The 14728-nt window shown below is 36.8% G+C and overlaps 1 protein-coding gene across 35 annotated transcripts in view; it reads right to left on the bottom strand.

The window, feature by feature from the left end:
* The window catches only part of ANKRD26 (ankyrin repeat domain containing 26), an 85457-nt gene that overhangs the window by 30189 nt on the left and 40540 nt on the right, over nucleotides 1-14728 (bottom strand). For 18 of the 35 annotated variants that reach the window (XR_011499213.1, XM_044762029.2, XM_070500848.1 and 15 more), the window contains 5 exons: nucleotides 13725-13879; nucleotides 7019-7189; nucleotides 4949-4982; nucleotides 4523-4664; nucleotides 800-1013 (listed from right to left, as the gene is read on the bottom strand). Coding sequence is in view for 34 of the 35 variants with exons in the window: in XM_044762029.2 (XP_044617964.2) it covers nucleotides 800-1013; nucleotides 4523-4664; nucleotides 4949-4982; nucleotides 7019-7189; nucleotides 13725-13879 (716 nt within the window). In the remaining variant the exon portion in view is untranslated. The remainder of the gene's footprint in view (nucleotides 1-799; nucleotides 1014-4522; nucleotides 4665-4948; nucleotides 4983-7018; nucleotides 7190-13724; nucleotides 13880-14728) is intronic. The other 17 variants (XM_070500849.1, XM_070500857.1, XM_070500861.1 and 14 more) reach the window with 3 other exon arrangements.

Here is a 14728-nt window from a genome sequence, read left to right as displayed (position 1 = left end):
TAAAGGGGCTGGCCCCATGGCCGAGTGGTTAAGTTCGCACGCTCTGCTGCAGGCGGCCCAGTGTTTCATTGGTTCGAATCCTGGGCGCAGACATGGCACTGCTCATCAAACCACACTGAGGCAGTGTCCCACATGCCACAACTAGAAGGACCCACAACAAAGAATATACAACTATGTACCGGTGGGCTTTGGGGAGAAAAAGGAAAAAAAAATAAAATCAAAAAGTAAATAGTAAGAAATGTAGAAATAGATTTATATAAAAGATTTATATTCCTGGGGCCGGCCCCATGGCCTAGTGGTTAAGTTCACGCACTCCACTTCGGCGGCCCAGGGTTTTGCCAGTTCGGATCCTGGGAGAGGACATGGCACCGCTCATCAGGCCATGTTGAGGCGGTGTCCCACATAGCACAGCCAGAGGCACTCACGACTAGAATCTACAACTATGTACTGGAGGATTTTAGGGAGAAGAAGAAGAAAAAAAGAAGATTGGCTTTGAAAAAAAGAAAAAAAGACATTCCTTGCAGCATTAATTGTAATACAGAAAAATGAAAAACAACTGAAAATTAATTTCCTAAATAAATAATGAGGTTTCCATATAGTGGTCTCCCATTTGGTCTTAAAGTATCACTGTTAAGAACTTCCTATATCATTTCTAAGAATTTCATACTCCACAATACTAAAGACATTTTTTCCCCTGTAAAATCCCAGAAGGTCAGTTAGCAATTACAAAACTTCTACATTTACTGTAGTATAAAAGTAAATAGTTCAAATATTTCTTTAAAATGAAGATGTTCAATACCTCAAACTGCAGACTTCTCGTTCCCATTCCACTTTTTGATGCTCTAACTGTGACTTCATTTCTTTCGTTTCTGATAGCTCCTTTTGTAGTCCACTAACCTTATTTTCCATTTTTTTAATTTTTCCTGTAAGTAATTCACAGTGATTTTTTTTAAGTTCTATTAATCTTTCATATGAAAGAACTGCATTCTGGATTTTCAATAGGCTAACAGAATCTGCATCAGGGAGAAAACAAAAATAGAAATAAAATATGGGTATTTTTTTTGTGCATAAAGGACTGTGCAGTTTCACGTTTTCTTATTCATATGTCGAACAAATGCATATTGAGCACCTGCAACATGGAAGACATTACTCTAAGCTCTGCAGATCAAACAGACAAGACCCCTGGCTCTTGTTTAGCTTAAAGTCTAGCAGAGGAGAAAGACAAATGTTAATTATAAATTCAGGTAGATATTATAAGAAAACAGAGTTCTATGATCACATAACAGAACTTGATCTAGACTGGGCCCAGGGAAGACCTCCCTGAGGAAGAGATGGCTACACTGAGAAATGAAGGATGAGCAGGAAGCAATGAATCAAAGGAGGAATAAGGGCATTCTAGACGGTCTACAGCATGTGCCGAAGTCTACTGCAATCTGCTTCTAGCCAACATGGAGTAACAGGTAGTGATTTACCTTCCTACCCGAAACAAGCAAAAGCCAAACAGACAAAATACATAAAAATGATTTTCAAGACAAAGGACTTCAGGCAATGAAGGGCAGTGATCCCCAAAACAACTGAAGTTAGCCTAACAAATGCCCACCTCACTGCCTTGAGAGAATGTCCAGGCCACAATACAGGGAGAAGGAACTGAGGTAGAGCCCACCAGACTCCCTGAGTGGAGGTGGTGAAGCTGAGAGTCTGGTGAAACCAAGGCAGGTGGAGATCACAGGTCAGAACACTGGAGAGTATATAGTGGAACAGAGGAAGAACCCTGGAGATGTGCAGAGGGGCCCCTGGGTGTTCAGCAGAGTAGTGCACAGTACACACAGGTGAGGAAACCCCTGGGACCAGGGGAACAATCCACCTGAAAAGGCATGAAACAGTGCCTGGTGCTCACACGGCACCAGGAATAGTGTCTATTCACATTAGCCAGGCTGGAAAAACTCATAATTCACACGCCAATGACTTGAATAGTCAGAAACCTCGTGCTTCAGTAGTGGGGAATAATCAGGTACAGGCTGAGCGCTGCTCTGGATGAACCTAACACATCATAACAGCAACATCAGAAAGGATCAAACTGTTTATAAGTAACTTAACTGTATCCCCAAACAAAGCTCAAAGAGCTATGTAGAGGCATGGAAGCCTCTTTTAAAAACCAAATAGCACTTATAGAGATGCAGATTATGATGTCAATGATGAAAAATACACTGGAGGGGAATAAATACATATTAGTTATTACAAAATAAAAGGTTAGTAAGTTTGACATCCATGAACTGTGAGAAAACTTCAAATGGCTAATATACAATTCCCCAAAAAGCTGGGGGAAAGGGACAGAAAAAAATATTTGAAGAAAAAGTGGCCCAAAACTTCTAAACTTAATGAAAACTATAATCCCATAGATCCAGGAAGGATCTGGTTAGAAGAGAAGAAATGAAAGTAAACTACTGCAATTTTCTTATACTACATATGATGTGGTAGAGTATTACTTGAAGGTGAACTGTGAGAACTTAAAGTCATAAACACTAAAGTAATCACTAAAATAGCAAAACAGAAGACACATAGCCAATAAGCCAAAAAAAGAGTTAAGTCATACAAAGTATGTTCCCTGACCTCAAAGCAACCAAATTGGAAATCAAGAATAAAAATATCTCTGGAAAATACTCAAATATTTGGAAACTAAATAACACAAATCTAAATAAATCCTGGGTCAAAGAGGCAGTGAAAAGAGAAATTAAAAAGTATTTTGAACTGAATGAAAATGAAAACAAAGATATCAGAATTTGTGGAATGCTGCTACAGTAGTGCTGACATAGACATTTATAGCAGTGAATGTCTGCATTAGAAAAGAAGAAAGGTTTTCACCTTAAGAAACTAGAAAAAGAAGAGTACATTAAACCAAAGTAAGGAGAAAAAGAAAGTAATAAACATCAAAAGCAAAATCAACGACACAAAAAACTGAAAATAGAGAAAAGTCAATGAAACCAAATGCTTTCAGGAGATCAATAAAAGTGACAAATCTCTAGCCAGCCTGATAAGGAAAAAAAGAGAGAAGGCAGAGATTAACAATATCAGACATGAGGAATGCGACATTACTACACATTCTACAGACATTAAAAGAGTAACAGAGTACCATTAGGAATTTTATGTAAATAAATTTGACAACTCAGATGAAGTGGGTAAATTCCCTGAAAGACAGAAATTACCAAAGGTCACTCAAGAAAGAACAGAGAAGCTAAGTAGCCCTATATCTATAACAGAAACTAACGTTCTGGTTAAAGACCTTCCCATAAAGAAAATTCCAGGCCCAAATGGCTACACTAGTGAATTCTACCAAACATTTTAGAAAGAAATAACACCAGTTCTATACAAAGTCTCCCAAAAAAGTGAAGAGGAGAAATACATCCCAACTCATTCTATCAGGCTGGCATTACCCTGAAACTAAAACCAGACAAAGATATTACAAGAACGAAAACTACATCATGAGCATGGAGGTAAAAATTCTAAATAAAACATTAGCAAATCAATTCCAACGATACATTAAAAGGATAGTTTGTCATGACCAAATGCTGTTTATCCCAGGAAAGCAGGGTTAATTTAACGTTCAAAAATCAAGTAATGTTATTCACTATATTAACAAACTAAAAAAGAAAGCAGAGAAGAAAATCTTTGTGACCTTGTGGTAGGCAACGATTTCTTAGATATGAACACCAAAAGCAAAATCCATAGAAGAACAAATGGATAAATTAAACTTCATCAAAAGGGAAAACTTCCGCTCTTCAAAAGACACTGTTAGGAGAATGAAAAGACAAGCAACAGACTAGGAAAAAAATTTTTGCAAAAAAATATAGCTGAAAAAGGAATTGTATCTAGAATATATAAAGAATTCTCAAAACTCAACAAATAAGAACACAAACAACCTAACGTTTTAAAAGGCAAAAGATTTAAACAGTTAGTTCAAAGAAGATAAACAGATGGCAAATAAGCATGTGAAAAGATGCTCATTATTAGGGAAATGCATATTGAAACCATAACGACATATATACTACACACTCATCACAATGGTCTAAGATTTAAGAAGCTGACAATACTAAGTGTGAAAATATGGAAGAATTGAAACTCTCATCTGTTGCTGATGGGAATGGAAAATGGGTACAATGACTTAGAAAACAATTTGGCAGTTTTCAATAAGGGAATATAAAGGGGCATGAGGAGACTTTCAGGGATGATGGACATGTTAACCTTCGGAATTGTGGTGATGGTGTCATACGTGTATACATATGTCAAAACTATTAAATCATACACTTGATTCATGTGCAGTTATTGCTGTTCATCTCTTACTATGCGTAATTTATAAAGCAAATTTTATCATAGGTATGTATGTGTAGGAAAAATCATAGTATATCTAGGGGTCAGTACTATCCGTGGTTTCAGGCATCTAATGGGGGTCTTGAAATGCATCCCTCACAGATAAAGGGGAGACTACTGGACATAAAAAGGCTTTATTTTCATACAATGGTCCTACCTTTACAATCCACGCCAAGTTGTTCAATTAGCAACATGGAATTCATATAATTGGAGTATGGCAACTCGCAATCCTCTGAGGCTGTTTCAGATGACTGAGTTAAGTCAGCAAGGTCATCCAGAGAATTAATTTGCTTTTTGACCTACAAATAAATAATACTATTTCAAAATGTCCCAAAAATATTTATAAAATATACTAAGTGTACAGAGGTGATAAATATCTTTTTATAAAAGCAAATACAGATTCTTCTTAAAACAACTGATTTTTATCAAAGATACCTTTTATCAATAATTCATGTCTCTAAATTACCTTTTCAAAGTAAATGTATTACAACAAAGGAAGATTTTCTATTTTTTCCACTATACCTTTTATAATGTATTTTTTTACTACAGAATAATATTTTTGATAATTTATTTGTTACAATACCTTGTTCTTTTCATTAGATGTTTTCTTCGCAGGCCTAAGAAAACAAACAATTCTTCTCAGGCAAATATTAAATACTTAAAATACAAAGAATATCTAAACCTGTTTTTTTAAATATAAAATCTCCACAATTGTAACTAACTTTCCATAGTGGGATTACATAATAAATAGAAAGAGTAACATTAAGGGACAAAGAAAATATACTAATAATATTAACAAAGTATTAAATTTAGATTAAGCTGACGGTCAAAGCAAAAATATAATGTTACTTGTATTATTTGATAGGAAAAAAAATATACCAGGGTCTTTGGTTGTCACTTTCAATAAAAGCAAGCTTTTACTGGCACTAAAACCTATTTGGAAAGTATTATCTAAGTCCCTATATGAAGGAAATCCTTTTTTAATAATCCTGAAAGGCTAGGTAACTTGCCCAGCCCTCATACAGCTGGTCAATAGGAGACCCACAATTCAAACTCAGGAAATCCGGCTTCAAAACACGTGTTTCACAATATGCTGGGAAAGTAATATTTATTTTTTGGTGTTTCTAAGTATATAATAGCAAATGAATCTATATTATTACTCCATTTTTAGCTATAATTATAAATCATAATTTCTGAATCTTACACATATTTTTGAAATAAAAAGACTTTACACCTAGGCAATATTGGAAACCTACTTACAATAAACTAAAGATTTGTTTTTTCTAAAGAAATTCATCAACAGGCATTCATTCATCCATTTAACTGCTTACTCAAGCATTCAACACATGCTTACTGAGCACACAATATGTATCCATAACACTGTTGGTACAGGAAGCACAGCTTTTGTAATTTAGAACTATATAATCCAAAAGTAATCATCTGTGATAGATTAACAGTTTATTTTTCTAGTGTACACAAACATTTCGAAATCTTCCCCTTTTCCCCAGAACATAACAACTATTAAGTTCATAAACCTGATACTTTAGAGTACCTTACAAAACCCAGCTATTCATGATGATACCGTCAAAGGCATTATAATACCTAGAAACATCAAGGAATGATTAAATTCTATTCAATGTGGCCTAAGTGTTTACATTACTTATGACTATATAATTTTTAAAAATCTATGTATAATAGTATAACTTTTAAGTAATCATGTGCATATTCAATTACAGGCACACCTCGAAGATATTGCAGGTTTGGTTCCAGACCACCGCAATAAAGCGAACGTCACAATAAAGCAAGTCACACAAATTTTTTGGTTTCCTAGGGCATATGAAAGCTGTGTTTACATTATACTGTAGTCTAGTAAGTGTACAATAGCATTGTATCTAAGAAAACAATGACTAGACCTTAATTAAAAAATACTTTATTGCTAAAATATGCTATCATCTGAGCCTTCAGAGAATCATAATCTTTTTGCTGGTGGAGGGTCTTGTGAAAAATGCAATGTTTGTGAAGCACAATAAAGTGAAGCCCAATAAAACGGGGTGTGCCTGTATATGAGAATATTCCACGTCAGAACGAATTCTGAACGGACAAGTTCTTACCGTAAAGCTATACGTGAATAGAAGTACTATGGACAATTAGTTTACTATCATCTTTCAAAGATAATGTAATACAATCAATAAGCTTTCTAATATTGGAAATGCAGGCAAAATTAAATTAATAAACATGTCATTCTCCACTGGATCATTTCCAACGGCATACAAACATACTCTAAAAGCTCCCATCTTCACAGAAAGAAAGAAAGAAAGAAAGAAAGAAAGAAAGAAAGAAAGAAAAAACTTGATTGAACTCCACATTCTTCTTCAGTTATCACCCATGTCCCCTATTGTCTTTCACAGTAAATATTCTCTAAGGAGTTGTTTACACTTATTCACTATAGTCTGGCTTCAAGGGCAACTGTTTATTGAAACTGCTCCTTGTCAAAGTCGCTTGTCCTCATCTTAACCTTTCAGCAGTGTTTGTTAGATGTAGTTGAGCATTCTCTTACCTTGGCCTGTACACTGCACTAAGCTATTTTGTTTCCAGAAAAAGTAATCAGTGGTAATATGCTTTCTGCTAGAAATAAAGAGTTTATAGATTTTACCTCCCATCATCCTGATCTGTTTCACTTAAACTGCTGTCATCATTCACTTGTAGTAGACCTCCAGGTAGCGAGTCGGCCTTCTCAAACATTGGGGTAATCACAGATTCTTTTGGTGTCCATTTTTCATCCTTAGTTTTCTTTACTTCCTTCATATGCAAGCCAGGAGCACTACTTGAAAAAATCCATAAAAAAGCCAATGTTTTCTAATAATTCTACTGATAAACAATAAAAAACAATTTTCATAAATTCTAATTCTCATCATCTTAATTTATTCATTAATTCAGAAAACAATCATGAAGTACATAGGGAAGGAAATACACATTCCTGCTTCAAAGTTGGATGTACAATTATGATACAGTTATTAATAGTTGACATGTGAAAAATTGTAAGTGAGCACAAGGAAAGCTTTACAAAAGAGATAAAACACACGAGGTCGCCAGGAAAAGAAATGGGAAAAAAATCATTCTTCTCAGAGATTAGAACGTGAGCACAAAGATTAGGTACATGTACGGCATCTAGGTGTTTCCTAGGACCTTGAAAGGAAAAGTATAAAATACATGGAAGCAAGTAGTGAGAGATGAGTCAGGAAAGAAATTCTGAAGAACCCTGAATGCTACACTAAAAATCAAGTTTACTGTCTAAAAGCAAGGACTCAAACGTGGGAGTAAATCATTAGATTTGTGCTATAGTTTTGGTCTTGCTTTTAAATATAATAATGCTTAATTGAAATGATTTTTAAAATAGCATGAAGCACACACAACATGAAAGAAGAAATCAGGGAAATATCTTGGGGGGGATTTTACTTTTAAAATATCCATATGTCAGAGCGACGTCAGCATCATGCTGAATAAGATGTACCTCATCGTGCCCCCCAATCACCACCACTAATCTGGCAGTCATCCATGGACAAAGGTGCCTGTGTGGGGGCTGTGGGATCTAGCACCATAGGCCAAGTGACCTGGGAGGTATCTCACCCAACCACGCATCAGGTAACAATTGTATAGACCCAGGTCCCAACTGTGGACCCTATATGGCCCACGAATTGGTTCCAGCCACTCTCAGCAGCATCCAGGAGCCCCTGGAAAGCAGTCTTGGATAATCATTGTCAGATGAGAGAGCCTTTGTGGAAACCCAGGGTTCCAGCAGAGAAGTTCCATCCAGCACTCCACTGGAGCAAAACAATACAAGTCTGGATGCATTGGAGAGGGCAGTTATTAAAGACTGAAAGAGGTAACTGCTACTTCAAATGCAAAGACTGCAATGCAAAACCTCAAGGAACATGAAAAATCAAGGAAACGACACTACCGAAGGACCACAATACTCTTCCAGTAACCAATCCCAAAGATGTGGAAATTTGCAATTTACCCAACACAGAATTCAAAACAGCAGTTTTAAGGAAACTCAATGAGCTACAAGAAAACACAGAAAGACTATTCAACAAAACCAGGAAAACAATACACAAACAAATGAGAAGTTTACAAAGAGATACAAACAATAAAACAGAACCAAACAGAAATTCTGGAGCTAAAGAATACAATGAATGAAATAAAGAATGCAATAGAGGGGGCCGGCCTGGTGGCCTAGAGGTTAAGTTCGCATACCCCGCTTCAGCAGCCCAGGTTGGCAGGTTCCGATCCCAGGTATGGACCTAGCACCACTTGTCAAGCCATGCTATGGTGACATCCCACATAAAATAGAGAAAGATTGGCATAGATGCTAGCTCAGTGACAATCTCCCTCAAGCAAAAAGAGAAAAATTGGCAAGAGATGTTAGCTCAGGGCCAGTCTTCTTCACACACACATAAAAATGCAATAGAGAATACTGACAGCAAAATAGATCAAGCAGAAGAAAGAATCTGCAAATTAAAAAATAAGAACTTTGAAATTATCCAATCAGAGGAGAACAAAGAAAAAAAAATGAAGAAGAGAGAAGAAAGCCTATGTGAATTACTGGATACCATCAAAGGAAACAATTTGCAAATTATCACAGTTGCAGAAGAAGAGAGAGAGAAAGAGGCAGGAGGCTTATTTAGAGACATAACGGCTGAGAACTTGCCAAACCAGTGGAAGGCTTTGGATATCCAAGTTCCTGAAGCTCGTAGGTCACCAAACAAACTCAACTGAAAGAGAGCCACTCCAACACGCATTACAATAAAATTGTCAAAAATCAAAGACAAAGAGAGAATCTAAAAAGCAGCAAGAGAAAAAAAAAGAGGCTTGTAACTCATAACAGAACCTCCATAAGTCTATCAGTGGATTTCTAGCAGAGACCTTGCAGGCCAGGAGAGAGGAGGATGACATATTCAAAGTGCTGAAAGGAAAAATGGCCAACCAAGAATATTCATGCAGCAAAGTTAAACTTCAGAAGAGAAAGGGAAAGAGAGCTTCCCAGGCAAACCGAAGTCTGATTATAAGTCTGTAATTATAGAATATGACATGGTTTTCATTTTGAACATAGTTAATAGAAAGCAACTTTTTTTTTTTAAAGATTGGCCCCAAACTAACATCTGTTGCCAATCTTCGTTTGTTTTTTCTTCTCCCCAAAGCCCCCCAGTACATAGCTGTATATCCTAGTTGTAGGTCCTTCTAGTTCTGCTGTGTGGGATGCTGCCTCAGCATGGCTTGATGAGCAGTGCTAGGCCCAGGCCCAAGATCCAAACCAGGGAAACTCTGGGCCCTGGAAGCACAGTGTGCAAACCTAACCACTCCGCCATGGGGGCTAGCCCCTGGATGGCAACTTTTAACCAGAAAATATCTTGTTCAAGTGGCCTCAAACTTAGGAAAAGACTAACATGTGGCCATGGTAACAAGACGCTACCAGAACCAGCTGTAAATGTGTTTGATCAATCAATGACCACTGGCCTCACTCACCAGCCAGTCAACATCAGCCCCTTCCTTCTGAAAGAAAGCCAATCAGAGACAAACTCACTCCACGAAACACGGCTTGGAGTGCCCACCAATCAAGAGCAGTCTCACCCAAGAGCCACGCTGCTTCAGATGCCATCAAACCACTTGGCCTCTGAAAGTCCACCAGTCCTTAAACTCCACTCTTCCCAAAACTCAAGGAAGAACAGCGAGCTGCTCTGCTTGTTAGAAAAGTCTGTGCCTGACCAGCAGAGCGCTGTCTTACTATAGAGAGCAGTAAATCCCAACTTCATCTTTTTACTTCAGATATTCAAGGCTGATTTTCCTTTGGCAAGAATTTTTTAAAGTCCTATAATAATTTAACACCATTATATTTTATTTTTCTTAATAAAATAGCAAGGAAGTTTGCTATTCCTTTGATCCATTTTACCATAATTAAAATGATCATAAATACCACTCAAAGAATAAAGAGTGAGTTAACTACAATATTGGACTTTCCTCCCTAAATGGAAAAACTTTCATAGAGAGAAGATGGCTTATTAGAAAGAGCCAGAAAGAATGAAAAAAATGCAGATAGTTGACAGGTAAAATTGTTAGAATGGGCCCACACCAAGACTACTTTTTTGTTTAAGGGAGAACCATGACAATGTTTAGAACCATACACAGGTTAAACTCCGTTCACTGAGTAGTACTGTGTGATAGGTAGGCCCTTTTCTAGGCACTGAGGATGCAGCAGTGAACACACAAATACCCTACTCATGAGAGTGAAGTAAACACACAGTAACACCAAACCAGATAGGCAAAATTTGCAGCATAGCAGAGAAATGAAATTTTGATGTGTTGTAGAGGGAAGGTTGGTTGAAATATCAGTCAGGATGGCCAAGAAAGATCTTGATGAGAAAGTGGGTTTTAAGTAACCAAGGAATGTTAGGAGCAGGCCCTGAGGATATCTGGGGGAAAAGCATTCCAGACAGAATCAGAAGCAAGTGCAGAGGTATGCCTGGAGTGTTTCAGGAATAGTGAGAAATTCAGTGTGGCTGGAACAGAGGGAAGGGGATAGAAAACAGAACCTCAAGTCAGAGACAGAGACAGAGATCTGAGATGAACAGATTATGTAAGGCCTTGCAGGTATTAGGAAGAACTCTGCCATGTTCTCTGAGTGAAATGGGAGGCAATTAGAAGGTTTTGAGCAGAGGAATGACATAATCTGACATGTTTTAATAGTTCCCTTGTGTTTAGAATTGATGGAGTTAATGAAAAAAAAGAAAGAAAAGATCAATTAGCTGACTATTACACTATTCTAGATGGCAGATGATAGTGGTTTGGGCATGGAAAGTGTGACTGGCTTCTGAATATATTTTGAAGGTAGCCTGACAAGATTTGCTGACAGATTAGATATGAGGTATAAGAGAAAGAGGAAGACAGCAGTCAAAGATGACATCAAATTTTTTTGGCAGAGCAACTGGAAGAGTTGTCATTAACTCAAACAGGAAAGACTACACGAGGGGCAGGCAGGAGAAAGAATATCAGGAGCTCAATTTTGGACATGTTATGGTTACCCAACAGCTCTCCAAATGACATATCAAGTAGGCCGTTTGATATATAGGTCTGGAATTAAGGAGAGAGATCTGGGCTGGAGATACAAATTGGGGAATCATTAGCATATACAGGGTAGTAAAAATCATGAGAAAGATGATCAGAGATTGAATTGTGACACTTCAAGGTGTCAAATGTGGGGATGAGGAGAAACAAGCAAAACAGACTGAGATGGACGGATTAGAAAGGTGGGGAGAAACCAGGTGAGTGAGTTATATCCTGAAGGCCGAATGAAGAAAGGACCTTGCAGGAGAGAATTTCCATTTCTATCAAATATTTCTGACGGGTTAAGTCAAATGAAGTCTAAGAAATTATAACTAGATTTATTAAAGTGGAAATCAGTGGGAACCTTGAAAAAACAATTTTGGAGGAGTGGTGGGAGTGAAAAATGCTAGATAAAGCTCAAGACTGAATGGAAGGGAAATGAGAATCAGGGAGTAAAGACAGTCTTTTTAAGGACCTCTTAGCTTAGTGGCATGACCGTGGATGATCTAATTTTCTTCTTGTTTAGCAGGAGTTTTCAAATCTTACATTATGATATGTAGTATTTTTGTAATACTTTAAAGTTTTAAAAATTTCATACATGTGTCACACTAAATGGTTTAAAAAATGCCAGACCAAAGCATTAAATAATAAATTCACAAAATTCTACAACTAAAAGACCCCTTGAAAATTTCCTTGATATATAATGATACTGTATAACCTGAGCACCATTTTCCTCACGCTTATAAAGACTACAGAAAGACTAACAGTTTCAAGGCAGTATTTCTTGCTTGATGAAAGTCATCTAACTCTAGAACATTTTATACTACTCAAATATGCAAAGTAGTCGTATTAAAATTCTGACAGAAATAAAGCAGAGAAAAGATTCTTGTTTATAAACTGAATTTCTGTAAATTGTATAATGTGAAATCACTGTTGAGACATCTGGTGTGGGGCATACTTCCACAGTCTCTTTAGAAAGGAAGGGTCATGGCAGGCAGGCAGGGCCCCCATAGAAAGAAGATGCACTGCATCAGTAGCACCTTGGTTTACAGCGCAGGGGCCAGCAAGCTACCACCCACAGGCCAAAGCCAGCCCATCACCTGTTTTTGTAAGCAAAGGTTTACTGGAACACAGTCACACCCATTCATTTACCTATTGTCTAGGAGAGATTTCAGACTACAGTTAAAGAGACCTTAGGGTTTTCAAAGCCTAAAATACTTACTAGCTGGCCTTTTACAGAAAAGGTCTGCCAACCCCTGATTTGGTAGATGGATCTGTTGCTGTGTTTCATTTTAACAGGTTGTACTCAATATACTGAAATGTTTATATAGGCTAGGGAACAAATTGCCACGTGAAATCCCACGGCAATATCCAGATTAATTTGAGGGTCCAATATCTGAGCACTCATACATTGGGAACAAAACACAAAAATCTAGTAACGCAATTTTGTTGGTAACAAGGTGGAATGCCAGTGTAGCATGAAACTTTGTTTTACCACTCAGCAGACATTAGAAGTACTCTAACAAAATTTGCTTAAGATACATCAAAACAAATGCTTCAAATATACTTTAATTTTAAAACAATCAGTACACTGTAGATTAACTTCATTTTTTTAAATGGTTGCATACTACATTATTTTATGAGTATGACTTAATTTCCTTGTTGATGGGTATTTAGACCATCTCCAACCTTTTGATATGACAATGTATAATAAACATCCTTAACATATATGAATATATGGAACATAGTTACATGAATATCCTTGACATATTTATGGTTTTACACACCCTTAACATATGTCATATTTATATATATAATAGTCTATAAGAAACATACTTCGAATGTGTATGGGTGCGTGTAAATGTGTTGGGAGTGTCTGTGTGTGTTTACATAAGTCATGGTTCCTGTAGGATCTAGTCCTGGAAGTGAAGCTGTTGGGATAAAGGGATGACACATTCAAAATTTTGAAACATGCTGCTAAATAACCCTTCAAACAAGATTTATCAATTTCATTTACCAATAGGGTAGGAGAATGCCTTTTTCCTCCCATTTGCCAACATTGGTTATTTTTTTAATAAAATATTTATCATTATGACTGCACAAAATATCTCATTGTTAAGATGCATTTTCCTGATTGCCAAGCAAGGGTGAATATCCCTAGTAAAAACATAAAATGTATTAATCACGAATATTAGCTCAAATTAGGATCTGCTTTATTGAAAACTAGCATTACCTACTTTGTAATCTTGCTGAAGGCTTACCTGACAGAATCCTCATTCTCCATAACAGGAAAGCGCTGCTTATCAGCTCTTCCACTCGTTTGTTGAATTAATCCATTCTCAGCAGCAGCAGCAGCATCTATGTTTTCTGATATTTCCATTTCACTGCTTTTGTGCTTCTTCTTTTCTTCTTCAACCTTTAATGAAAGTTGGATACTAAGGATAATTGTTATTACTTTATTCATTAAAAAGAACTTTTTTGTTTTCATTAATTTTATCATTACAGGTCATTGACATTTTTGTAAATTCGGCTTCATTTCTGTTTGAGGAAATGAAGCAGAATTTTCCAAAATTTCAAAGTGCTGTCTTAATTTTGTGCTCTTATTCACAACTGCTCTTCGCTACCTAACACTTTCACCCCGTCTGACTGGCAGACAGAGAGAAAGAAGACTACATAGACACAAAATTTGCCTTCTTCTCTTTACCTTAATCTGGATTTTGCATTAAACCACCAGATTTGGAAGATGTGACATTGTGGTGCTTCAGTGACAAACAGGAAGCCTTCCTCTCTCTGCACTGAGCTAGTCCTTCCTCCACTGCCTCTTACAATTCTTTTTCATTTGGATCCTGGGGATATCCAAAAAGTGATGGTGTTCACTAAAATAAATGACTCAAAACTCACTACCAGACAAGGAGCAGAGTGAAACCGATGAATTGTTAGTGTAGAATTCTAGAAAATGAGGAATGTTCTGAAGTTTCACATTCACTAACCATAAAATCTTACAGCTGGAGGGTATAGAAGCAATTGACTACTTTAGCCCCATTCTTTACCAATAATGGGAGTAAAACCAAGAAAGAATAAATCACTTGTCCAAAGCTCCTAAAGTGCCGTTACCTACCACTTTATCAGAGCAAAAGAGATGATATAATTCTATAATGCTCAGATAAATTACCAGATAAATTCATCAAATTAATCAGATAAATTAAAAGTGTGACTTGGTACAGTAATTAAATGCCTTAGTTGGGGGTCGGCTTCATCTACTTTT

The sequence above is a fragment of the Equus asinus genome, chromosome 29, assembly GCF_041296235.1.
Source record: "Equus asinus isolate D_3611 breed Donkey chromosome 29, EquAss-T2T_v2, whole genome shotgun sequence".
Classification (NCBI taxonomy): domain Eukaryota; kingdom Metazoa; phylum Chordata; class Mammalia; order Perissodactyla; family Equidae; genus Equus; species Equus asinus.
Note: the sequence above shows the minus strand (reverse complement) of the source record. Positions and strands in the feature narration are given on the sequence as shown.